Below are 27,584 nucleotides of genomic sequence, written 5' to 3' on the forward strand. Positions count from 1 at the left end.
TTCTAGTCCATCCTGCCTGCCCCTGCCTGGGTCCCACACTTTGGCAAGGTAGGAGCCAGGCAGTGGGTCTTCATGGGTTCCCAGCTCTCTAGGTAGACCTATCAGATATTAGCATAAGTTGAATTACTCACACACGCTCTAGTGTTCACGAGTGGTTTCTTGTTAGTCTTCCTGGAGAGACTGTATGCTTTTCACTGGTGGCTCTATACCAAGCCTAAGGCTGTTGTAAGCAATTCAAGTGTCCCGCTGCCTCTTCCTCTTCAACCTCCTCTTGACCTCCTGGTGTTTTCTGAATAGGGGTCTCGCAGGCTTTCTCTGAGTGCCTTTAGGTAGTGTCTGCTGAAGGGAGGGAGGGCATCCATCTATACTGTCTGACCCACCTGAGTCTTTCCCCATCCCCCTCCCCTCCCCCCTCTCTGCTTGTGTGTGTGTGTGTGTGTGTGTGAAGTTTTGTCTTGTAAATCATGCACCATCGTCTGTATTTTCGTCATTCAGCCAGAGAATGACCAGGACAGTGAGCATCTGCCCCCTCCCTCTTTGGGCCCCTCATCCCCATCATCTCCCTCTCAGATCTTGTAGGATTTTTTTCCTTTAGTCCTGGCTGCCCGCACCTCTGAGTTCTTGTGTAATGTTAGTAGAGTGTACAGAGCTTTTCTGGCTAGCTGGTCACTGGCTTAATATTAACTTTGGACCAGGGTAGAGATAAGCCGGTTCTGCTGACCTTGGCAGTCAGAAGCCACGGTCCAAGCAAAGGGCGGGTGTTTCTCAGCAGCACAAAGGAAAAATGACCCCTGTGCCAGGGAATGCTTGGCATATGGCATCATGTGCAGGACATAACTGACATTTGCACTAAGGGGCAGAAGTTGCCCCTTAAGAAAGTATATTGCAGAGGCCCTCTGACCTCTATCCCAGTTGTCAGGCTTCGTATTGCAAAGCAATTAAGTAAATAAATGATAAACAGGAGTCTTCCTAATAGGTTCTGTGAAGGTCTGCTGGATGGGCACATTCCCTTTAAACATGTCTTTGAGAAGCTGATTAGAAGCTGGCAGACCAGATGTGCTTTCTTATCCCAGCCAGGTAATGTGTGGCTTGATAGCTGGCATCAAGGATGCCAGGATCCAGAGAAATATCTCTGACCTTATAAAATAGGGATACACACACACACACACACACACACACACACACACACGCGCGCGCACAGGCACACGCACACGCACACGCACACATATGCCCCAACTTCATCTGTCGGTCTTAGCAAGAAACTAAAACTTCAGAGTATCCCTGTCGTAAATAGAAGGAGGTGAGAAGGAACCACTTAAGTGGGTTATTTGAGATCTTGAATCACTCTCCTTGGCCACAATGAGAGCGCCCCAGGCAGTTGTTCCATACCACAAAGAAGCTAGGCAGACAAGATTCTCAAAGCTACAAGGGAAGATAGGCTACTTCCAACTCTGACACCACAAGTCTTCTTTAATTAAAAAACAAAAACCAAACCAAACAACAACAACAACAAAACATACAGGAGAAAGCACACAGCACAAAGTGACACACACCTTTGATCTCATCACTCTGAGAGTTCAAGGCCAGCCTAATCTACGAGGCTAGTTTCAGGCCAGCCAGAGCTATATGTGCAAGCGAATGTGTCCTGTCATTCTGTTTCAGCTGATTTCCTCTGGCATTTTCAGACCTTGTTTCTTATTAATTCCATGACATAAGCCCTTTCCTTCTAACAGCCCTACATGAATAGGGAAATGTCTGTAGACTATCCCTGGATAAGCAATTGGGTCCTAATTCGGTGTCTTGCTGGAGTTCCAAGGCTTTGAATATCAGGTCTATTGTCTACATCCTCCACAGGTAGGAAACATGGGGCCCAAGAGAGATGAACCTACCTGACCCTCCCTTTACCCGTGTCTCCTTCAGGGCACCCTGACCGCCCAGGGCAAGCTTCTGCAGCAGGACACGTTCTATGTGATAGAACTGGATGCCGGTATGCAGTCCCGGACCAAGGAGAGGCGGGTGTTTCTCTTTGAGCAGATCGTCATCTTCAGTGAGCTGCTCCGAAAGGGGTCCCTCACCCCAGGCTACATGTTCAAGAGGAGCATCAAGGTAACAAGGGGCAGTGGGGGTGCAAAGGGGCAAAGAGGGACATTTCAGGGGTTGAAATGACGGTGGGGGGGGGTGGTGAAGCTAACTAGTGATCGTGATAAGAAGGAAGCAGCAACAGACAGTCCCAGGGCCAGTCTCCATTACTCTTAAATCCAGAGTAAATCTAGAAACTTCTCCAGAGATTAAAAAAATTGCAAGAGAAGCTGGAGAAATTTCTTAGTGCTTAAGAGCACTGGCTGGTCTTCCAGAGGGCCTGGGTTTAGTTCCCAGCACCCACATGGTGGCTCACAACCGCCTGTAACTCCAGATCCAGGGGATCTGATGCTCTCTGCTGACCTCCATGGGCACCAAGCATGAACAAGGTGTACAGATAAAATACACAAAAATACAAGTGAAAAAAGTATAAGTTTAATTTTTAAAAAACACCTTTGGAGGATAGTAGCAGGCTCTGATTTTTTTTTAACTCTGTAAGTATGAAAAGGATAAACATGTTTCATTTCAGATGAATTACTTGGTCCTGGAAGAGGATGTAGATGATGACCCCTGCAAATTTGCACTCATGAACAGGGAGACTTCAGAAAGGGTCATTCTGCAGGCCGCCAACTCAGACATCCAGCAGGCCTGGGTGCAGGACATCAACCAAGTCCTAGAAACACAGAGGGACTTCTTAAATGGTACGTGATGGGCCTGCTGCTAGCAAGGCCATCTCTGGGAACCCTACCCCTGAGCACCCTTGGGTCCAAGTTCACGGAGACTTACAAAGACTGATCACATTCTGTCTGGTCTCTAACCTCATAGAGTTCATAGGCTATTGTGTATGGATTGCCCCTGTGATCCCATGGCCAACTGGTAATAATCTGGGGAAAGTACAAGACAGTACATCTTGTATTATAAGGGTCTGAGTTCTGTGATTCCTGTTTTCTCACCTTGTAGCTGAGTTCTGCTATACTCTAGGATTTGGTATAGCAGTTCAAATCTCTCCTCCTTTCCTAACAGGTGAGAGAGCCTGCCTAAGCTACCCATCTAGCCACCCTCGTCCCTTTCAAATGAGAAACAACTGCTAAGCCCAACTCAGTAGTATCCAAACTTGCCACAACAAACTGGAGGTTACTCAGGCCATGGGGACCCTACAGGCATCCTCAGTCAGAGGAGAAGTGGGGTTGCTATCTTGTCTGGGTTCCGCTTTTGTCCCTGCTGGGGTCTGTTCACCTTTAGCTGAGCACATGAGAGGAGGCGATCAGCTGGAAGGTTACAGCTCTCCTGAGCAGAACCTGAACAAAGCAAAGGTCAAATGGAAGCAGCAAGGCAGCAATGCAGCAATGCAGCAATGCAGTAATGCAGCAATGCAGTGCTTGAGTAGCTCACGAGCACACGCAGACACATAGGACATCACTTTCATGTATCACCTCTTCTTATCTGTAAGATCTGCACTGTACAAACAACCGCTTGCCCCCCTACATACACGCCTGTGCATGCTTACCCACCCCAGGCGCCCCATCTCTTCTTACTGGTGTAGCAGCAAGGATTGTGACATGCATGTGCCTTTCTTGGTTTCCACATACACTCAAGCATGAATGTGCACATAACACCAGACCACCTTGGTACGTACTTCTTGCCTCTACCAAGATTGTTACCGAATGGCCAGGTGTGCTCACACATGCAGGCATCCTCTCATGGGCCCACCCTCGTAAGGACTCCCTCCTCTTCTTCCCAGTGCAGTCTTAGACTCTTTCGGATGATGTGAACATACCATTCACCAGGTGTCTAGTATGGGACTGAATGCTCTGGGGAGAGGTAAGAGGTACCATCTTAGCAGAGGGTGGGATGGGATGATTCTTCATGCCTTGCTCAGAAAGGAAAGGGGATCTAGATCTTTCTGCCCATGCAGGAGTACATGGGTGGGCAAGCAGTATTGGCATGGGACAGCACAGTAAGGAATAGAACACAGTATTTTCATCTTAAAACAAAAGGTTTTAGGACTAGGGACATTGCTCAGTAGTTGAGTCCTTGCTTAACCTGAACTTGAGTTCATACCCCATTCCATTTTTTAAAAAAAGAAAGGTTTCTGGGCACTAAACTAGAAGGCTACTATAAACAGGATCCCATGGATTTCTTGTTGTTGTCATTTATTTGGGGGGAGGGATGTCATGTTTTTCAAGACAGTTTTTCTCTGAGTGGCCCTGGATGTTCACCACTGCCTCAAGATCCCATGAGTTTTAAAGACAGAACATGGAAGTTCAACGCTGTTCCAAGCTTTCAGGGAGTGTTTAGGGGCCATGTTTCCAAATGAAGAAGGTTGGTCAGGAGACACTAAGAGCTCCCAAGTTTCCCTTTTATTTTAAAACATTGACAATTAAACAACACAGGTTAGAACTGAAAGCTGTATAGCTTCCGGTTTCTGAATGAAACACAGAAGAAACACTTTGAAGAAACACAGCTTGTACCTGGTGTGATTTAAAGCAAAAATATATGCGTGTGCAAAAGAGATTCATTTAAGTTACATGCTAGGAAGGATTTCTCATGGACTAAAGTGGGAATGAGGGTTTTGCTTGTTTTTTTTTGTTAGTTTGTTTTCAAAACCTCATCGCTTCAGAACCAAGGTAAAATAAAAAATAGTAAGCTGAAACCAGAAGTAAACAAAATTGATAATAGTGGCTCCTGTGTATGCACCCCTCCTCTCATCAGGAGTTAAACAAAGCATTTTGTCTGTTTCTTCACAGTTAATCCCCACATAACATGACATGGCTACATCCTGCTTATTTTTCATGTGAGGAAAAACAGTCTGGAAGGCATTAAGAAAGTTGTCTACAAAAGCAGTAGTTGTTAGAAAGGGTCTGAGCTGGGAGGAAGAGGCAGGCAGATCTCCAGGTTCTAGTCCAGCCTGGTCTACAGGGTGAGTTCCGGGACAGTCAGGGCTACACCCTGTCTAGAAAAAAGGGGGGGAGGGGTCTGAATCCAGTGATTTGACAGCTGGTTCTCTGGTTCTTGCATATAGTGGCCAGACATTCATTCGTCCTGTGCTCCCAAACAAAGAAAGCAAAGAGAAAAGGAAAGAAGGTAGGAAGGGGGCATGGAAGAGCAGAAGCCAGGCAGGTGATGAGATGTAAAAGGAAATGAACCCAAAAGGCAAACCTCCCTGTTAGAAATGTCCGAGTTGTGAGCTTAGCACAGCAGTACACATCTGTTTGCAGCCGTCGGAAAGTTGAGTCCGGAACTGAGTGAGAGAAAGAGGCTTCCCGATCTCAAGACTGAGGCCTTTCAGTTAAGGCTGGTGAGAGACTGAATACAGGCCTAGCCTTCTTCATAGCTTATTGAAGGAAACAGTATTTCCCAGCGCTTCCAGGAAGTCAGTGCGCATAACCATGTAGCGCCCCAATTCCACATCAAGGGTAGAGTTAGCAACTCAGTTTATAGGGCTTACTGAGCAAGAAAGTCCTAAAGTATTCTATGATGTGCTTAAACTCAGAACCACACTGCTTTCAGCAGTCAATGGATCAGATTTTAGACACTCCTGAAAGACCTTTCTCCTAATTATAGTGAACGATGGAGCTACCGTTGAACTGGGTAATTATTACCTAAATTTTAATGCCCACGGAATTCTCCCCAGGAGCTTCAGGGGCTACGCTCAGGCAGGCCTGCTAGATATTTTGGTACGCTCCGGAGAAGATGATGCTGTGATAGAACAAGACCAGGCTTCTTACTGACACACGTGCGGGCACCTCCGCCAATCTTCCCTCTTGAGACCTGATTAGAAAGGGGTGTGTGACCCCCCCCCCACATCGACTCTGTTGAAATGCATGCTGCACCCTTCACTGTGTGTTGAGCAACAGAAGCTGTTAATCTATTTAAATTGTTGCAGTAAACACCGATAAAAATAGCCTGATTGTGCTTGCCCTGAGAATCCTTTATATGGCAGTCTACCACGGTGGCTTTTCCTGGCTGTACCTCTGTAGTGCTCAAACCTTTGAATCTTAAACTCAGAAAAGCAGAGCAGAGCTCACATCTTTCCCTCCCTCCAAGCCAGCATTCTTGACCCTCTGAGTTGCCCACACGGCCACTTGCCTGTCTCTCCCCTGCTTTTGCCATCCGCACATGGATTTTCCAGCTGGCCTCTCCCCTCCCCACAGACCCCCTAAGCTCCCGTTTCCTATTGGCCTCGAAGTGGCTTTTTAATTGGATGGGAAGGCTTCTGCCTGCTCCTTTCAAATCTGCTGCTGCCTAACTGCTACAAGGTTTGCGTTCCTCAAATGCACCCCAGAGATAGAATTTGAATCTGAAACTTTTAAGGTCATTTAATACAACTGCTCCTTGTCTTCGGACGAGATCTACATGTGAGGGAATTACTATGGCAATAAGGAAAATGGGTGCACTGAGCCTTCTAGCTACAATGCACCATCTCTCCCTCACCTGTTCCATCCCCTCCCCTTCCATTGGGACCTGTGACCCTACACACAGGCCTTCTGAGTGCTACCTGTTTCCAATGCCTCACACATACTTCCTTCTGGCAGTTTTAAGTGTCAGAGTAGCAGCCAGTCCCCTCCTGAAGCTCCTTAAACAAACACACACACACACACGCACACACACACACACACCCTAGCATAAACACTGGTACCTAGCAGCCTTCTGCATCCTTGTGTGATTCCCGAAGGTAGAGTAACTTCACTCTTCTTACCTGCAGCGTTACAGTCCCCCATTGAGTATCAGCGGAAGGAGAGGAACACAGCTGTGATCCGGTCCCAACCCCCTAGGGTTCCTCAAGCTAGCCCTAGGCCCTATTCATCTGTCCCGGTGGGCTCAGAGAAGCCCCCCAAGGGCTCCAGCTATAACCCGCCTCTGCCACCCCTGAAGATATCTACCTCCAATGGCAGTCCAGGGTTCGACTATCACCAGCCTGGGGACAAGTTTGATGCCAGCAAGGTAAGCGGCAGCTTGCCCGTGCCCTTTTCACCTCAAAGACCTGAAGTCATCCTTAGGAAACAGCCTTGTCTCCTGACAATCATTTTAGCAGGAACAACCCATTAAATGTGAAGAAATTCTCATGGCAGTTGGGAAAATGGGTGCTTTAAAACCATAGCTCCTGTTTGCCATATTAGAAAGAGTCATCTAACAATGACATGTACCAGGACCTACCAAAGGAAGCTCACCCTCTATTGGCTGGTGTGGCAAGGGAGAAGCTGATCGGTGGGCATGTGTGAAGCTAGGCTCCATAGTCCACACTTCAAACACCACAGGGGTACAACAGCAGGTCTAGTCTGCACAGCTGGCTTCATCCTAAACCACAGTGGGAATGGGAGAAAACTGGCAAAGTGCTAGCTAGCTAAGTTAGGAGCCAGGTAATTTGCTTTCCACTCCAAACTGTAAACCTCACTTTAAAAACCTAGCGGATCTGCCCAGCAGACCTAAGTAGTCTCCAGAACTCATCAGGTCTGGGAATTGGTACACCTGCATTTCTTACACATGTGGTCCAGTTTTAAAGATCCAATTCTTTTCCCAAATCATTAGTTGATGCTGATTTGGTTCAAATGAATGGTTAACGTGTAAGTTCAGCCCTGTACTAGAGGAACTGTCCCGCCTGCCTTTCTCACCGTACCACCTGAGATAATTTTCTACCCTAGAAAAACCCTGCCCGTGTGACTCAGTTGAGGTCCCTTTGGAATTTTGTCAGCCATATGGAGGATTTTCTGGCTCACACCATGCCCTAGGTGGCAGCCTGACGGGGAGTTGCAGGTTTGTCTAGACACAGCTGCCCTGGTATGACTCACATGAAGAGGTCACGTGGGCAGCGCCTCCTGTATTAATAAGTACAGTGATGGAGAGACCTCAGGATGTCTGTTTCACAGGGTAGCTCAGGGCCTTACATGTGCATCAGATACAGTTCCGTTCTTACTCCTGTGTCCGAGAGGGTCAGGATGAACACAGACAAGTGATACTTCCTGAAAGGATAGAGAGGAGGACTGTGACTCCTGACCTGACATTCACCCTGACTTCACTCAGTCCAAGTGCTTTCAAGCCCCTGTGCTGATAACAGGTTCTTCCTGCCATCAGCAAGAGGATGGCATCAGGAAGGCTGCATGCTAGAAAGGAGCTTCCAGTTGAAGGTGTGTCCATAGCTTTCTCCGGGCACCATCTGAAGCCGTTATAATACCTGGTTATGTGCTTTGGTTATGATACTGTTCTACTATAAAATGTGCTTTCAGGGCATGTTTACAAAAATGTCCTTACTCAGGACTACTCCGCTTGCCCGCCATCCTGCTAGTGAGCCGTCTGGCCTTTGGCCGGGCAATGGGATGCAGAGCAAGCCTGTGCAAACCCCCTTCTTGTGTTCCTGTGCCTTCCACCCCTGACTTCTAGCAGAACGACCTGGGAGGAGGCTGCAACGGGACCTCAACCATGGCCGTAATCAAAGATTACTATGCACTGAAGGAGAACGAAATCTGTGTAAGCCAAGGTGAGGTGGTCCAGGTCCTCGCCGTCAACCAGCAGAACATGTGTCTGGTATACCAGCCTGCCAGTGACCATTCCCCAGCAGCAGAGGGCTGGGTCCCAGGCAGCATCCTGGCACCCCTCACCAAAGCCACAGCATCGGCCGAAAGCAGCGACGGGAGCATCAAGTAAGTAGCTTCCTGGGAGAGGAGTGTGCGAGCTAAAGAAAAGAAAGTCCAACTGCAGACCCTGTAGGGAATGGCTGCTGCTTGCTCAGAGGATGCCAGGAGGATGAGGGTGTGGAGCCGCCCGCCTGCAGCTCGGGGGTCCAGGCTAGACCGCTCTGGGGTCGGGTGGTGGTGGTGATGGTGGTGATGGTGGATTTTATTTCCCTTTTGTTTATAATTTTTTGTTCATCTTTCCCCTTCTTTTTCCCCCCACTCGTTAAGAAAAGAACCCTACTGAAACCCTAGGGGACAAAAGGCATGCCCTCCGTTGCTTCATTTGGCCCACCACAGGACTCACTGGACTGGACTTCTATTTATATTGTATGAAGTTACTGATATATATATTTTTTTGATTGGCACCTAGAAATGACCTTAGCACAAATGCCAGGCCTGGACAGGTCAGAGCCTGCTGCTTCTCCCAAAAGAGAGGGGATTTTTGTTTTTTAATTTGGGTTGTCCATGGCAGTTCCTCTGTACAGACTGTAACTTTTTATTTTTATTTCTCTCCTCCCCTGTCACTTTAATATATGTTCATGGTAACTTGTAAGATATTCCTTTTCCTTATTCTGATTGCAAAAAACCCTTCGGAACACATTCCTGTATAAAGCATTTTGCACTATTTAAAGAAACCCTTATGGATGAAGTCAGGTTGTGCAATATGAGGAGCCACAATGTTAATCATTGTACCTGTGATGTAACTAATAATTATAAATGTAATATTTTAAATATGTAAAATAAATTTTCACCATGAGCATGTTTTAATGAGGTTAAAGGTTAGTTGACCCTCCCCCCATCTCATTATTCTCAGACTTTGAATGTGAAAATGATTTTTTTTTTTTTTTTAGTTTCTTTTCTATAGTTTCTGGGTTGGTTGGCTGTGTTTGACAGGGTTTGTTTTGTTTCCTGTATCAAAAGTGACTCTGCTGCTAAGTCCTGGGCCCCGCCCTTTCCTCTGAGCATCCCCTGTGGATTTTCTGTGACTTCAGCAAAGGGGAATGACATAGAGCCCCTGCTCTCCAGAGGGTTCCCAGCACCCGGGTGTCCTTCAGGTGCTAATGTCATGAGTGAGCAGCATAGGACAGTGTCAGCCTGCTTTGCTCACAACTTCACAGCTCCCATGTTTCATGGTCACCTGTGGGAGGGTCCAAGGCACTAGCATGAGGTGACAGAGCAGCGACACCAACAGGAATACCCTGCTTTGGCCCTTTTCTGTCAGGGAGAGGAAGGTACTGATGTCACATGGTCTCTCCAGGTGACCACAGAAATCAGAAGTGCCCCCACAGTGAAGTAGGCCCTGCCCGTCCATCCTTTATGATGTTTATGAGATGTTTATTTCAGAAACCTTGGATGGAAAGGCCCCAGAGCCCTGATATAGCCAAGCCTCACAGAGGTAGCTCTTACTGGGCAGTGTTCCTAGACACTGAGCCCAACTTCTCCCCACCCCCTACCACCACCTTTGGTGTCTTGGTCTTAGGAGAGAGGAGCAAAGAGAAAAGATAGATGCACCCACTAGCTCCTTGGGTTTCTTGCAAGCCACAGTTTTACAAGGGTTGGTGGCACTGGAGGTGAGTCACTCACTCACCCACTCCCCCTTTCCTGGCTCTGCTGTGACCATAGGGATGCCTACAATATAAATGTCACTGAAACTGTGTCCACATCAGTCGCTGGGCTTGTGGCCAAGAGATGGAAGCTCCCCAAACCGTGCTGACGTGTTCTTCTGGGAAGAAGAATTTGAAATCGAACCTCTCCTGCCTCTTGAGCTCCTCTGATCTGCCACCTGCGCTATTTTTAACATTCCTCACCAAGCACACTGGGGAGCCAAGAGGGTGACAGTAAACAGGCGTATGTCCTACATGTGAATAGATACGCATCCTATACCTTCTGCCTTGGGATTCTTTTCAGCAGGGACCTCCCTGACTCAGGATATTACCAGGGGAGCCAGGGCCATGGATTTGGGAATAAAAGACAAGAGGCAGAAGTCTGCAGTCAGCAGTGTCATCCGATCTAGGGGCGTCTTCCATGTCTGATTCTCACTGGGGTAAAGGAGGTGGAGCCAGGTGCTCTGGGAGGTCCTGGGAGCTTCTGATCAGGGGTTCTGAAACAAGCTCTGGTCTTTGGATCGATCCCTCTTCCCAAAATATGCCAGAACACAATTGCAGTTGGCTGTTCCTCTTCAGGTTAATTGTTGAGGGTGTGTGTTAGGTGACAAATGTTTCTAGAACGTCCACCTTGGGTTCCTCCAGCTCCCGGTGACTCTGGAGTGCTATGGAGGAGGCATTGGAGGTATTTTCCTCCTGAATCTCACCTGCCTCTCCCTTCCTGAAGGTTCTCTTCATGGAGTCTCATACACAGAACCCCCTATTTAACCAGCAAATGCAGAAGGGGATACAGGCCTCACTCCAAACAAAGACTAACTTATGCCAGTCCTGTGGTCATGAAACACCACTGCTGCTCAGGTCCCTGATACTGTTTAGGTCATGGCCCTTGCTGCCCATGACTCTGACAGATATGAGACTCAAGGGTTGAGCCTGTCTTCTGGAGCTGTGAAGTGGAACCCAGCCCCCAAGTGGGACAGATTGTATGAAAGAACGTGGCCACTGCCGCTTCCCTGGGAGCACACACTGGGTCTTATTCCAACTGGGAAGGCAGAAGGAACCCCTTAGTGCCTGGGCCCTATAACAAACACAGAGTAATGTGGAAGAGACACATGGAAACCCTGCCCTTGTAAAGCCAGATATGTGTGGAGTATATGCCTCCACTTCCCAAGGCAGCTTCCTCAGAAACTCTGGCACTCCCCCTGCCCCTGCGCTTGAGATCACCTTGCCCCAGATAATATATGAGCTATTATAGAAGGTGCCGGCAGCTTGTTTGCACAGAATAAAATGCATTTCCTTTGTCTTTCCTATTCTATACTATTCCATCCATCATGCCCTTGTCAAAACACCACCTCAGTCCTAAGGGGCTTCATCAGATGCTCAAAGAAAACCTCCCTGGGTCTGGTGACCTGGTGCCCATCTTTTCCAGATTCTGTACTTTACCTAGCATACTTTCAGGAAGGGTCAAAGTTCATCCTCACTTCCAGTTCGAGGTGAGGTCAGCCCCAGCCACTGCAGGAGCTGGTACAAAGGTCTGGGGCCCTGAGGCTGGCAGGGGCTTCACTGGAGCAGCTCCTCTGATACACAGCGGTGGTGAGCCCACCCACCACCTCGCTCTGCTCCATCCTGCCATTTTGATTGGTGCATTTTTTGGTATAACAGGAAGTCATGCTCATGGCACACTCTACGCATGAGAAAGCGGGCAGACGTGGAGAACACGGGTAAAAATGAAGCCCCAGGGCCTCGTAAACCCAAGGATATTCTGGGCAACAAAGTGTCTGTTAAAGTGAGTAAGGTGTGCGGAACTGGGTCCCTGTCATCTGCTCCCTCCCTGAAGCATTCTCACAGACAGTGTGGGTGGGTGGGGACTGGCTACTTATCCACTGCCCAGTGTGGGGACCAAAGGGGGAGTAGTTTAGCAGGATTCTGCATGCAAGATCAATCTGTTTTTTATTTTTTTATTTCTCCTGGCACCTTCGATTCAAGTAAGTACCTCTCTTTTCCTTTTCTCTTATGATTAAGCAGATGTTTTACAGCAAAATTATCTGCAGCATTCTTAGAAATGCAAGATGCTTGGTTCATACTAAACTTCTCAAAGATACCCACTCAGTAGCCTAGGTTTGGGAACACATTTAGGTTAAAGGAGTACACTCCAAACCCCTGATCTCATGAAGACAGAGGTTTGGCACTTAAAGTCCACCATGTTCTTAGTGAAGTTTCATTTCTTTTCCCCAGACATTACTTTTAAGCAATTTCCTTACGTTCCCACTACACATGGGAAAAAACAGGGAGACACATTGGTGAAGCCCCGGTTGGTTTTTAAATTATCTGTTACTTTGAACTATCAACTGTGAGCTTGCCAGACCCTTCATTTTTCCCCATCTAGAAACAACGTGGTGACCCACCTTGTTAGGTGACTCTTCTGAAATGCTTTGCCTCAGGACAATGCAAACCACACATTGATTATCTCTTGGTCACTTTGCCTTCCAAGCAAAGAGCAACCAAAACCTATTCAAGATCCTTTTGGGGAAAAGAAATTGGGAAGTCCCAGCCTCGCCAGAGTGGACAGTTTTATTCCCAAACTCACGCTTCATCTGGTCACCTCCATTGCTCTTCCCAGTGTGATAAACAGGTGTCCACAGTCCCCCCAAGAGAGCATGCTGCTGCCATGATGCCCCACACCCCACCTGAAAATTACCTGGTTGTTTCTCTGCCTGGTTTCCCATGCCCACGCTTCTCTGGTGTGCCCTGCTAGCCAGACTACTGTGTTCTAACTGTGTTCTTTTTCTTCCCCCTTCTTCATGCTGCCAACCAAGGAGACGAACAGTTCCGAGGAGTCAGAATGTGATGATCTTGACCCTAATACTAGTATGGAGGTAGAAGCAGCTATGTTGTCCTATTTCCTACACCAATTGTCTTTCCCAGCCTGTTCTCTAACAGTGATCTTGCGAGAAGCCAGAGTGGATAGTGGTTCTGTAACGGCAGGCGATCTTAGGGTGTCCCCATCCCGACCAAAGCAAAACAAAACAAAACCTAAATTCACCTCTATTTGGCTAGGAAACTCTACTTTGGTATCATCTTAAAAACAAAACCTTGTGCTTTTCTCTTGAATGCTTTCTTAATGTTTTCTTCCTTGAAAGTTTGGCTTTATGTAGAAAATGCCCAACTAAATTATTTGAAACATAGAATACATTTTTTTTTCATAGAAAACAGCTGGAAACATGGTTGGCTCACATTGGAGAAGAGCCATCCAGTGGTTGGGTTTTGTTTTGTTTTGTTTTTCTCCTTTTATTTTTCTTTATTCTTTCCTCTTCCCCTGTGCCCCTTTCTCTTCTTGATCTTCTGGGCTCTAGTCCTTTGATGCTCTATGGTTTTTCTGGATGACCTGGCTCCTAGTTACTGTGTTCACTGTAGCTGATTAAGAACAAAGCAAGATAGGACTAACTTTGGCATTCTTTCGCCTACTTCCAGGGGCCAGGCAGGGTCAGTGGCTATAGCTACCATATGAAAAGGCCCACCTAACTGCCTCTCTCATGGAACTTTGGCAGGAACACATGGTAGACCTTTCCCACACTCCAGTTTGCATGCATATGGGAGTTGGAATAGTGCCCCGCCATCTTGAACATTCATTGCCAAGTCTACAACCACATAAGCCTACAAGCCCTGGAGAATCAGAACAAGCAGGACCTAGCTTGCCTTGCTATTTAGACTTTCAGGGTAGACTGAAATATCTTTCTCCAAATCGGTGTCCCATAGAGTTCCTCCAATGCAAAATAATTTCTTTAATTTTTAAATGTATTTTGACTATTTCATACACATACAGAATATACTTTTTATCACATCTACACCCCTTTATTGCTCTTACCTCCCCAACTCCCTCCAAACCCCATTCTTCCCAACAAGTCACCTTCCTCCTTTCACAGTTTCTGTTTGTCTTACTCTTAAATACCTGCTGAATTTAATCGGGGTTCCTCACTCGAGCACAGGTAACATCTCAGTAACTATGTCCCTAAAGAAACAAGGACAACCCAACCCCCACCCCAGAAATGACAATAGCCCCTCAGCCATGGACAGGGCCTTATGTGTTTCTTGCCTCTTCCTGGTGTAAGCTTGTCAGGTCCAATCTTGTGCAGATAACCACAGAGATGAGTTCGTGGATGCAACAGCCATTTTGAGTCCTCTGCATCCTCCAGATCTTCTATTCTCTCTGTCCCCTCTCTTAAGTGTCCCCAGTGTCCTGGGGGTTTGGGGGCAATACGGGTAACACTCGTGTCTTCCGTATGGCTGAGCTCTCCGAAGTCATTTGTTCGTGGATCTAACCACTGCCCTACACAGAAAAGAAGCTTCTCTATTAGGCACTGGTAGTGCGCGCCTTTAATCCCAGCACTCAGGAGGCATAGGCAGGTGAGTCTCTGAGTTCAAGGCCAGCCTGGTCTACAGAACTAGTTCCAGGACAGCCAAGGCTACACACTCACACACACATACTCGCACACACACACACAGAGAGAGAGAGAGAGAGAGAGAGGCTGTCTCAAAAAATAAAATAAAAATATGACCTATGGTTACAAACATAAATATTCAGAAGTCAGTTTGACACCATGTTCATTTAGCATAACAGTAGTAGGTTTCCCTAAACCCTTTCTTATGTGTAGCCCTAAAGTTTTCACCTAGCTAGGTTATTATTATTATTATTTGGCATAACCTCTAAGAAGTTCGCCACCATATTGTGAAAGCAACTAAAAGACACATGAGAGACCATAAAGTGGCCTAAGAAGAGGAAAGTCAGCTGTGGAAGAAGCCACCTGAATTGAGCTGAGCCAGGAGTCTGCTGGTTGAAAATGGGAGCTCTGTCCAAATAAAACAGTCCCCTGTGGGTGTGGGTTCTGCCCCAGAGCCAAGTCTGGCAGGTGTGGGTCAGTAGGTCACTCTGCTGCGGAAGGAGGTGGTGTGGGCATTCACAGCCTAAATGCATGTTAGAGATGGGGAAGGCAGGGGGACTCCTGACGGCTTGCCGTGCATTTCATAGGCTAGGCACTGGTGTGCATGGGTCCCATACCTGTCAACATGTTTACCCATGGTGCTTTATCACCGTGCCAGATGTCGCTGGCATGAAGGGGTCAACTGCAAGTAAGGGAAGACCAGATAAAGGGGGTAGGAGCCAGGTATCTGTGTCCTAAGGCACCTTGGGACTTTGTCTAGCTGTAACAGGGTAGAGAGAGAAGAGTGTGGTTCCCACACTGTCAGAGAAGAGGTGAACACAGAGGGATGCGCCAGGTGTCATCCACTGAGAAAGTCAATCGGTCTAGTCAGATGTTTCATTCTCTACTTAGATAAGAAGAAAGCATGCTCACACACCCTTTAGCCCTGCTTCCAAGTAAACCCATTTCAAAGGTTCAATATATTCAAAGCTGGGTAGCTTCTTGGTGAATTGAGTGAGATGGGCCCCTGGGAGATGCTATTGGCTCCCCAAGCAAAGATGCCAGGGTGTTCTTGATGGCAAAAGAAAGCCCCAATGTGTGTCGCTACAAGAACAGAAAGTTTTTACACGTGGTAACTGAGATTCAAGGCTTCTTGTAGACAGAAAGTTCACTGAACCTAAATGCTCGAAGGGGAACTCGTGGATCTGCCCGTTGCTCCAGGGTATCCGACACGGTTGCCTTGACAACCATTGGCATTCATTCCATGCTGACCCTCCCAAGTGTCCAAGAGCTCCTCTGAACCCGTCACTATCCTGAGGGTAGCCATCATCTCCAATGTTGGCTTAGTAACTTCCGGGACAAAACACACGTAGGATCTTGAACATCAAGCTCTTAAAGATGAAAAAGGAACTTCGTTGCAGCAGAGGTGATAGGTGAAAATGGCTGTCAGCGCATGTGAAGACCAACTGAAACCCAGATGGCTGCGCTTCCTCCGAAAGGCCTCTTGCTGCTAAGGTGATTGACAGTTTGGAACCTACTCCCAAAGCTCCCAAGGCCCAACTTCACCCATATCTCCTGGAAGTGTATTCTGCGCTCTCTCTCTGAGCTGAGCAGCAGCCCCCTCTAATCCTCTGTTCCTGGCACCCCAAAACCTGACACTATGTACCCATGCTCCGTGCCTGGACTCCAACTGTGAAAGTCCCATTCTGCCGACCAACCACCCTTGAGCTGATAGCAGCGTGTTCACCCCGCAGCACACCATAAATGACTCCTCTGCCTCCATGAGAATGACGTCACCAAGACACCCCCTACCTTCTCTCAACGGGGCAGTTTGCTGGCTCTTTACATCAGATGTATCGGGTATATATTTGAGTCTCCACAGTACTCTAAGAAGACATAGGCTGTCCTAGAAAGCAGTGTAAGAGAGCGCAGCACACTGGATCTTCAGAATTAATGAGCCACTGACGTGAAGGGAGGCTGTTGGTGCAGCCCCTCCTTCCTCTGTCAGCCGGTGTTCATGGATAGTCTCACATACACCATCCACTCCCAGTATGGCAGCCCATACCACCAGCCACAGCAAGGCAGACACAAGGTCCCTGCATCCCCTCTCCATCTGCCACCACACCACATGGAGAGCGGTTTTAAGAGTGAATGCCTGCAGTCCCACTTTTCCTTGCACCCTTGTGGGGAGGGACTGAATGGGGACATTATGTGTGAAAGAAATTTACATGCAAAAAAAAAAATTTCCAAATGAGGATAAAAATGAAACACTGGTGTCTCTTGAGAACAGCTCCTCTGGGCTTAGAGCCACATGGCTGCCTGCCAGCTTCTTCAGTCCCATGATCACCCCCCTGTCTAAGTGACATTCCAGGCTAGGTCTGGGGCCTGAGTACCCAGGCCCAGCATCTGCCTCTAGTCAGGACCTGTCTCTAAGAAATCGACATCTTCTCTGACCTGGGCTAGATTTCCCTTCGGACTCAAAGCTGCTGCCAGGATGTTCCCACATCCACACCACACCTCTGGAAAGGTTTTCACAGCCCCTCAACCCCACATTTCCACCCTGCCTGAATCACTCGGTGAGGTCGAAAACTCGGAACCACTTGCCAGACTTGGGTCTTTATCTCCACGGATCAGAATTCTCAGCACAGCTCTTACTTCAAACCTAATTAACTACATGCATTCTAACTTGTTTAACCGAGCTCCGTAGCCCTCTGGGCAGCGCTCAATCCATCGGAGTGAGAAAGACTCCCCAACCCCCCAGCTGCCAGCTATGTGACTTAGGGAGCTAATGAGGACGGCACCGTGGAGAAGGGCTCTGAAAGGTGGCGAGGCTAGCCTCCTGGAAAAGGAGGCTAACTGGGGAGGAAATTTCTAGTTGGGGTAGACGTAGCATTTTCAACAGCACCTCGGGAGCCTGTGCTTTTGTGGGTTCCTCTTGCCACCTCACCTTTATAACCTAAATAAGCATCCTTTCTGTTGGAAGAGCAGAGTTCAGGGACAGGAAAGACCTTCCCCGAGTTATGCGATCACCACTGCCCTCATTTCTGCGTGTCCCCCTCTCCTCCCGTCTCCCCGGCTCTTCTACCTTTGCAGGGAGTTGAGGTACAAAAACATTGTAACTCAGGGCTAGAGAGATGGCTCCGTGGTGAAGAGCACTTGATGCTTATCCAGAAGACCTGGGTTTGGTTCCCAACACCTACCACACACACACATACACACACACACACACGCATACACACACACACGCATACACATGCAGGCAAACACATGCACACAAGCCAATTTTTAAAGCTGTAACGTTCAGTTTAGTCAGTAAAAGGATTATCATGCAAGCACAGGGGTCTGAGTTTTGATCACAAGCATCCACGGTGGCATCCACACCAACAGTAATCCCAGAGCTGAGGTGACAGATAAGATCCCTGAGTGTGCCGGCCAGCCAGCCCAGCTGAATCAGTGGGCTCCCAGTTCAGTGAGAGACCCCGTGTCAGAAGTGAGTGGGAAAATAATCAAGGAAGACTCTCAGAGCTGACCTCTGGCCTCCACACACGGGCACACAAATGCACGCTCATGACCGCCTGTGTGCATACACACTGATTTAAAGCAGATGAGAAGAAAAGGAAGCGAGAAGTTCCCTTGAGTCAGTTACTCAGTTTCCCCAGCCATTATTCCTCCTTCTCACACCAACCATCCTGTGGCAACTTAGATCACAGCCTTCGCAGGCTGGTTTTCATCTGAAATACCCGTCACCCTGTGCGCATGCCCCCCTGTGCGCATGCCCTGCCCTTTCCAGCCCCCAGGGCTCCCCTTTGCCCCAGTCCTGCTTCTCAGGGCTGAAATAGGACGCAAACTGATGCCACACAAAGGCAGTGGGGACTGACCCAGAGCGGGGAAGCCTAGACTCTGAATACGGGCAGCTGTGTGACCTTGCGTGACCTTGGGCCAGTTAGCTTTCCTGAGCTCTGGGTTTCTCTGCAGGCAGTTTGCACAGCCCCTAGTGTGCAGTGCTGACATGGAGCTCTTCGAACGCCATGGAGATCTAAGGGGTGATGTCTGTCAGGGGACGTGGCTCTGAACCATGTCAGCCTCCAAAGCTTTGAGACCATGACAGAAGAAACTAGGAGGGTGTCTTGAGTGGGGTAGGAATGGTGACTGAAGTGACCACTCTCGGTCCTGGGAACGGTGAGTGTTCTGAGCTGGCGCATCTTTCCTTCCCAACACACAATTTCAGGCCCCAGATATCTCACCCTCAAAGAGCCAGCCTGTAGCTCCAGCCTCAGACACTCTGGTATCCCCGTCCCAGATTCAGGGCTTCAAAATAACCTGGCCACACAGATGAAACTCCGGCACCCCAGTCAGGCAGCTGACCTCCTGGCATTGCCAGTATGTTTCCACTGAAGCCTGGTTTTGTATTTTAATAACAGAACTAATGAAAAGAACTCTTTAAAGAGAAAGAAAGTGAAGCATCACATTCCCGTCATTTTGACAAAACATTTGCTTTGTAATGTATCTGATGCATTTGGCAACCAGACACTCTCTTCCTGCCCAGATTCGCTCTGATTCCCTATAAGGGCGGGTGGATGTCCCACTGCCCAAGGGACCTTAGCTGAAACAAGCTATTCCTCCATCCTGTACCCTGACTATCAGGGAGGACACAGTTGCTCACCTGTGTTAGTTTTGTTCCTGACCAAGTTCCCAAGAAAAAACACAGCAAAGGGAGGAATTGCTTTGCCTCACGACTTCCAGGTTTCTGTCATTGTTCCTTCAACACTGATGCTCTGGGACGAAGATGAGGCTGAAGCTTGTGGTCACGGGAGTGTGTGGGAGAGGAGGCTGGTCCCTCGTGATGACCAGGAACAGAAATGAAGAGTGTCCACACTAGAGGGCTGTTGCTTTCGCTCAGGCTATGGGATGGTGCCACCTGCATTCAGAGCCAGTGTTTCCCCATCCTAATCAATCATCTTCAGAAATGCTCTCACAGACACAGCTAGAGTGGTGTTTTACAAATCTCCTAGGCATATCTCAATTCAAGTTGACCATACGCATTAACAATCACCTCTCAGCCAGACAGTGGTGGCGCGCACCTTTAGTCCCAGCATTTTGGGAGGCAGAGGCAGGTGGATCTCTGTGAGTTTGAAGCCAGCCTGGTCTAAATGGAGTTTCGGGATAGCCAAGGCTGTTATACAGAGGAACCCTGTCTCTGACAAAAACAAACAAAAACCAATCAACTCTCTTAGAAAAAGAGAGTTGCGGAGGCAGAGAGGTCAAGGTCACACAGCCGATGAAAAAGCAGGTCTTGCTACTGAGCGATGTCCTCAACTCAACCTATGTCGTGCAGGAAGTCTGAATGCAGAGGCTCAGGCCCTTCCTTGTTGCATGTGTGCTAGTGGGAGGGGAATTTCTTCCTCAACAACTTTTCTAATCCCCTGACTGCTAGGGTGATGACAGGTCTTTGGGCACACCCTTTCCCAGTGACTCAGGAGCTCAGCCATTGCAGTCCCGAGAGGAAGTTGATACCAGTTGAAAATGTATTGGTTTTGGGCTGGTGTCTGTGTTGTGCTCTTAGTCATGTGTGTCCTGGGGCGTCTCACCCTAGTCAGAAGGTCTGGCCCATCTCATTACATTGTACACTTACGAGCTTGCAAGTGCCGTTGACCTAGGAGTTTCCTAAGAGTGTGCACTAGAAGAGACAAAGCCACCCTCCCATTTGCCTCGATTCACAAACATCCACACACCATCGAAGTTCACCTGTAAGCCTCAGCGAACACTCCTCAGTGATTCACAAAGCAAATCTCAGGACAATCAAGGAATCAAGAGCAACAGACCAGACTCTCCAACCACAAAGGTAATTTAAATAAATAAATAAATAAGGTTTGGAGGGAGCTGAAGAGTTGGGTACTGAAGTCTGAGGTTATGTTAGGCAGCTCACAACTTCCTGTAACTCCTGCTCCAGGGGAACTAATGCTTCTGACCTTCTTGCGCACCTGCATTCACATATATATCACACAAACACACACACACACACACACACACCTAAGTCAAGATGAATTTCTTTAATCCCAGCACTCAGGAGGCAGAGGCAGGTGGATCTCTGTGAGTTTGAGGCCAGCCTGGTCTACAAGAGTGAGTTCTGGGACAGACAGGGCTACACAGAGAAACCCTATCTCTAAATAAATAAACAGATGGAGGACTGTCTGATATAGTCAGACTGAAATAGGATTAGCTAAACCTTCAAATCAGAAACCATCCCCAAGCCCAGGACCACATGCAGAAGAAAGGTTTTAGAGAGTTTTATTTTATGCTGGAGAGAGAACCCAGGACCTCATACATGTTAGGCAAGTGTTCTTACCACTGTGCTATGTCCTCAGCCTGGAAAGTATCTTCTACTGTTTGTTTTCTAACTAAATGTTTTCTAGCATCCCTTTCCTTCCTTGGCACTCAGATTTGTATCTCTGAGATGGTTCGGAGCGTTCGGTTTGAGTTTCTTTCCGCCATCTTTATCCCATTAGTATCCTTCGTGCGCAGTTTGGAACTGTGTTTTGTGATTGGGTGATGAGAACACAGAGGGGAAAAAACAAAAACAAAGAAAAAAAGAAAAAAAAAAACCGAGGTCAGGTCATCTTTAGCTGACAACTGGTTTCCAGACAGAATTCCACCTTCTTTCTCAGTGTCAGACTGGGTGGGATGCTCAAATCTTTTCAAACTCAGTTCATTGTTCAACACCGGTTGGTTTTACCGGAACATTTCTTCTGAACTCACTGCTGTCCTACTTTGAAGAAAAATCCTGAAGGAAGGAACTAAATTGCAGTGGAGATTCTTCCTTAAGGCTTCAGGAAACCCTGCTACCTGCTGCCCCCTGCTGTTCAAATAAAACCAGACTCTCACCTTGTTCATCCATGTCTCTCCCCCTCACACCACATCTCTGACTTTACCCAACATATCCATATTCCCTCCCTCTCTCTCTCCCCCTCCCCTTCCCCGGCCCCCCGCCCCCGTCTCCTGCACCTCTCAGAGTCAGACTATGTGCATTTCGTGTGAATAACACCGAATTTCCTCCACAACCACTTCTATCTGACCTCTCGGTTTTCCGTGGCTTCCCATCTTGTCTACATGTTCACTGCCCACCTGTTTGGAGGACATTCAATTTCAAGAAGTATCTGAGACTTGGCATCAGTACCTCCGGTCCCTGCACAGACGCACAATGGGCATCAGACAAGACAGCCAGGAGACCCCAATCCTAGTCCAGTAATAGAGGGAGCTGAGTTAATCTGACTCAACAACTTTTGACTGGTCCTGCAACAGATTCTGTGCTTAATACCATGGTTGGTGGTTCTGACGGTACTTAAAACACAGAAGGGTAACTGTCTGCTAAAGTGCACAAAACTGGCGAGCAGATGCCATGCAGATAAGATTTTATTCATGAAAGCTCATGACCAGAGGCCCCAAGGTGCCAGCCTCCAAAGGAACATGAAGAAGGAAGATCACCATCGGCCGAATCACAGACTTGGACTGACCAGTGGGATTCCCAAGGAAGTCACAAGTCCAATTTATAAAAAATGAAAGTTGTTCTAGTTTCTTAGGAAGATGAATTCTTTTTATAAAAAAAATTTATTTACTTATTTATTTTATGTATGTGAGTGCACTGTAGCTGTCTTCAGACACCAGAAGAAGTGCATTGGATCCCATTACAGGTGGTTGTGAACCACCATGTGGTTTCTAGGAATTGAACTTAGGATCTCTGGAAGAACAGACCGTGCTCTTAACCACTGAGCCATCTCTCCAGCCCCCTGGGAAGATGACTTCTTATTTATACCTCCTCCGAACCGAATTAGGATCCCGCCACTAAAAGCTATCGGTGATTTGACAGATACAGAACACCTGATGCCAATTTTTGTGCTAAATTTGGAGGCAATTAGAAGACAACGTGGCCCTTGCCCTCGTGGGCCTGGCAGCCTCACAGATCCATAGACAAAGGCATTCCTCAGTAGACCACAGTAGGGGTGCAGCAGCATGTCCATCTTCTGCCCATACTTAAGTTTGCTTCAAATGGGAAGAGAAAAGGGGTCTTCTGTAGATGTGACCCATGGACACAGCCAGCAAAAGCATTGGTGTAGAACTCACCCTTGGGTTCTAAGTTCCTGCTGGAAAACTCATGGAAGACTGGGAAGGGATTGGGCAGAGGCAGCCCAGCAGAGTATCAATGATAAAGTGCAATGCTTTCCCCAGACATCTCCCAGTGTCCTGAGCCGAATCACAGGATCCTATAGCCAGCCAGCCCGCCGTCACTATGGGATCTTACACTTCACTTCCCCATCTCAGTCAGGAGATGGGGGACCAGCAGTCCCGCCTCTGTGTTTCTCCGGGGCTTTGGAGGATCTAAGGAAGGTGTTTGTGGGTAGTGTATACCAGTTAGATAATGCTGCCCAGATCTGTGCTGGTATAACCATGATCAGCAACACCGGCTCTCCTCCCTGAGTCAGCCAAAAGGCAGAGAAAGGAAGATAGCTGGCTTCCCCAGGTCTTTCCAGTTGAAGAACCTATAGTTGAGTCTTTCCCCAGCACCCCCACTAAATCTACACCCTAAGTAGGAATGCTCATTTCTTAAGAGGTGTACATGATCGATAGCATGCACGATCCAGCTAGTGTTCCACGATGAGGAAGAGGAGGAAGACATTCTCCCTGCAGCCATCTGGGGTGTGTTCTCCTAGGCTTTTGAAGCCCCACTTTAATTTCGCCTAAGACCTGAGAATGTGGCTCAGCTTTCCTAGCATACACATGTCCTGGGTTCAGTGCCTGGCACCCCAAGTGTATATGAAACACATTAACTTTCCGCTTGCTCCAGTGTCTTCCCTGTGAGACTCCTGGCAGGGGTACCATATCCTCCTCTCTGGGGAATCTCCAGAGCCTGTTCGGCCTCCTCAGTTTCTTTCTCCACTGAAGTCCTGACTGAGTAGGGGAATGGGATGTTGCGGAGTCTAAAGCTCTGTTATCTGTTGAGGAATGGTCCATACGGTGGCAAACTTATACTGCAAATGTAATTTAATCCCATTGAATAACAATACACCTGCCTACCTTGTTCCCTCAGATACAACCACTTAACCAGGGTCTGCTCAATAAACCTTCACCAACAGCGAACAACCCTCCCATTACAATCCCCACTACTCAGAGGTCTATGTCCACAAAACCACGTTGGCGTTACAATCCTAAGATGAACTGGAGTTCCATCTTGTTTAAGAATTGTAGCCAAGTGCTGAGAGTGCCAGGGCCTCCTCACTCCTGTCTTCTTCCAGGGCTTACACACTTTCACCTCGCTTGGCTAAGAGACACCACTCTCAGAGGCTACACACAATGATGGTGTTTTAGAATCATTTTTCCAAAGTCCGTGCTCCATCTGTTTGCAAACAGGCTCTAGTCAGATATTAGACATTTACCCCGGACTAATTATTTTACGTATCTTTTGATCCTGTCTTGAGATCCTGCCCATGAGTGTAGCATTCCTGGGAATGAAATGAGGTGAAAAAGCAAGCACGGATTCACCAACATGTATCGAATGCCCATTGTGTGGAGATCCTGTGGGGACAGTCTGAGGCACAGAGGTGGATGATAGCAGTTCCCATGCTGAAGGGCTCCGGGTGTAATTGGTCAGGCTGCACCTTTCTTTACAGAAAAACTGTGACAGCGAAATGGGTTGACAGCAGAAAATTTGGGGAGTCCGTGTAAGAAGGAAATGGAGAGCTGGACCATAACACTTCTTTAATCCCAGTCCTCTGGAGACAGAGGACAGACATATCTCTGTAAGTTCGTGGCCAGCCTGGTTCTGTGGAGCAAGTTCCGGGACAGATGGGGCTACACAAGAAAATCCTGCCTCAGGGAAAAAACAAAAAACAAACAAAAAAAGGAGGAGGGGAAAATAGGTGGAGGAGGAGGAAGAAGAGGAGAAAGAAAAGTCACCTAAACATTATATACTGTTTTATAAATGCAGAGTGGAGCATGTGTGTTTGTATTTCTGTGTCCACAAAACCACGCACACATCAGCCAGTGTTTCTTGAGTGGGAAGGCTTCCTGTAAGCTCAGCACTGAGTAATGACTATCAGTATCTGGAAATATTCTTAGCCTCTTTTCTGTGCTGAATAACTGACCCAGACTAGGTTCGCCTAAACCCATCAGTGTACAAGCTCTTTCCCGCGCGCCCCCTGCTGGTACCATGTTGCTAATGCAACAGTTAATGGCTCACCCTCAATACCCTGAAGTTTTATATCCTTCCCTCTAACATGGACCAGAATATTTTCACACAGAGGGGTCTCTCAGTGTGTGAGAGAGATTCAATAGCCTCTACTTACCACATCTTTCCATGTGTCACACATCCACAAAAGCCTCAGGGGCAGGAAGCGAACAGGTTAAAAGATCCGTTGCCTCTCACAGACCCAATCATTTACCAGAGGTGGTCCTTCAACCAGGCTGCCCGGAAATTCTCCTGAGCGGGCATTTTTTAAAAATGGGCTGTCCCGCCTAACTCCCAGGACAAACAGACTGGTATGGCTTCTTTCGCTATGGACAGTTACTGCACAGACCCATAGCTGGTTAGAGTCCTGAATGGATTTGACTGTGAAGCGTTCAGCAGTAAAGGAGAAGCCTGTATCACAAGCCCTCCCCAGAGGGAACGCTGCAAAAGAGCCAAAGGTTGAGGAGGATGACCATGAAAAAGTGTCTTCTGGGTGTACAGAGCCATCGTTTGTATGACTGCTCCACAACAGTGCTTCCCTGGACCAAGCCAGTGAAGAACCCGGCACAGATAGGGGTCGGACTCAGGATCCAGCCCTAGCTGACGACTGTCAATTGAAGGCTCCCGGAATAGGAAGGTCACGGTTCCTCGAGAGAGTGGCCCCTGGTAGGCTGCCTGTGCTCCAGCATGCAAAGCTTTGGGCTTGGTCCCTAGTACACTCTCCCTTACTCCAAACGCCTGCACACCACTTCAGCCCAACCCAGACAGGAGCTTTGTCACGAGGTCAGACATTGGCTGCACTTACTGGTTTTAAGCTGCCTCCGTCTGAAGAAGCTCAAGGGCAGCGTTCTCAGACTAATACTGCAAAAGCTGGAGTCCCCACGCTGTTCCAGAATTGGCCCCTCAAGGGTGCTTACGGCCCGTTTGGGAGAAACCTAAGTGTAAATGGGTAGTTTGTGTGCAAAGGAGAACCCTAGGGAGGAAATAGCATCTTCCAGAGGACTCTTACACACCCCTCTATATGGGAACACACAGAAACTGAGTGTGTTCACAGGAGGCAGGGATAGACCACAGAAAAAGCCCTACCTGAGCTTTTCCTTGTATAAGGTGAGTTTCCCACCTAGTTGGAAGGCAAGAACCTGGCATGGTAAAGTAGTGGAGGTCAGACACTCAGCAGAAGGAAGGCTATTAGAACTTCACATTTTTATCTGAGTAGGAATCAAGTACTCATTCAACAAGCACCATGCTGAGCACTTGGCCTATATGACTGTACCTATTATGCCTGTGACAGCCAGCCACGCTAGGTCCCCCCCATTTTATAGTGGGGGAAAATTAAGAGCAATCAAAGCCACCTAGCGAGCATGCAACTACGTCGAACAGAAGGTGATGCCTGGCTCTCATTTCACTCAATCTTGGGCTTTCTCACAAGCCTGATTTTATGAACTGGGCTTCTCTTTGCCCGCAAAGAGGTGATACAAAAGGTTGGTGGCAGAGCAAAGTGAGCAGCCATGAGAAAGGATAGCTTCCCAGACCAGCTAAAGTGGCCAGGTGCTCTGGGGCAGGGCACATTTGAGTGTACTGACATTTTCTCCTCATACCAGCCATGGAATTCAAGAATCAGTTGGTGGGCTTGAGTTTGCTCCCTCGAGTAGCACAAAGATCAGGTGTTTGTTCATCCCCTGTGGAGGAGGCCAGAGCCACAGAGCTGGGACCAGAGAGACAGCTGGGATCTACTGCTCTTTTTCTTCAACCGGGGAAGCTCTGCTTAGGGCCACATACGGGCAGAGGGGACCTCTGAAAGGGAACCACTGGGCAGACTTACCGCAGGCACCCAGTTTGATGGCTGTCATGGCTTTGGCTCCTGCCTGTAATTTGTGAGGGAAATTGTTGCTACCGTACTGATAGAGGACATGTTGAGTAGGAAGGGTATGGGGCTGTACGTGGGAAAAGAGCAACAGAGGAAGGGAGGAAGATGACCACAACCACCAAGCCCGCCCAGTGGCCATCTTAGACAGGAAGTAATCCTGTGCCCTTTGGTATCAAAGAGGGTATCTATGAGTGTGGTCGTCCATAACAGCACAGGGAAGGAAAGGCTGCACCCCTGTAGCACCCCCAAAAGTCCTTGCTTTTGGCTCAGTAAAGTCTGTCGTTTTCTCTGAGTTGCAAAGGGTCAAGCAATTTTGTTCTTCTGTGTGTTTTCTTTTCAGATCTTGAATCCAAATTTCATCCAGGAAGGTGAGTTTCTAAGGATTGAGAATGTGGGGACCAGGTAATAAGTTACCTTATATCGAGCTTTAAGGTGGGGACTTTAAGCAATGGTGATATGCTTCCGTATTTATGGGTAAGGAGAGATCGTTAAGATAACCTAGGAAATGCAAAGAGTATAGCATGAAAGATTTGTAAGGGGCTCTACTTTGATTAAATAAATTTAAACAAAATATGTTTCTATAAAGCTCACAGACCATCTTGGGAAATGTTCCCAGATACCACCTCTACATTGCACCATCATGAGCCTTCTGTCTCTTGCTTTTGTTTCTAATGTTGCTGTTAAATAAAGGAGCACAAAGGTAGGCATGGTGATGCATGCCTTCAATCC

At 47.9% G+C, this 27,584-nt stretch overlaps 1 protein-coding gene across 5 annotated transcripts in view; it reads left to right on the top strand.

Moving 5' to 3' along the window:
• Positions 1–27,584, top strand: part of KALRN (kalirin RhoGEF kinase) — a gene marked incomplete at both ends in the record, with an annotated part of 525,758 nt that overhangs the window by 482,238 nt on the left and 15,936 nt on the right. For 2 of the 5 annotated variants that reach the window (XM_080919248.1, XM_080919250.1), the window contains 4 exons: positions 1,921–2,106; positions 2,609–2,780; positions 6,785–7,023; positions 8,458–8,721. In XM_080919248.1, coding sequence (XP_080775374.1) covers positions 1,921–2,106; positions 2,609–2,780; positions 6,785–7,023; positions 8,458–8,721 — 861 coding nt within the window. Of the gene's footprint in view, positions 1–1,920; positions 2,107–2,608; positions 2,781–6,784; positions 7,024–8,457; positions 8,722–12,013; positions 12,138–13,167; positions 13,228–27,195; positions 27,224–27,584 lie in introns of those variants that run through there. The other 3 variants (XM_080919249.1, XM_080919242.1, XM_080919241.1) reach the window with 2 other exon arrangements.

Source organism: Micromys minutus (assembly GCF_963924665.1).
Source record: "Micromys minutus genome assembly, chromosome: 7".
In the NCBI taxonomy this organism is placed as follows: Eukaryota; Metazoa; Chordata; class Mammalia; order Rodentia; family Muridae; genus Micromys; species Micromys minutus.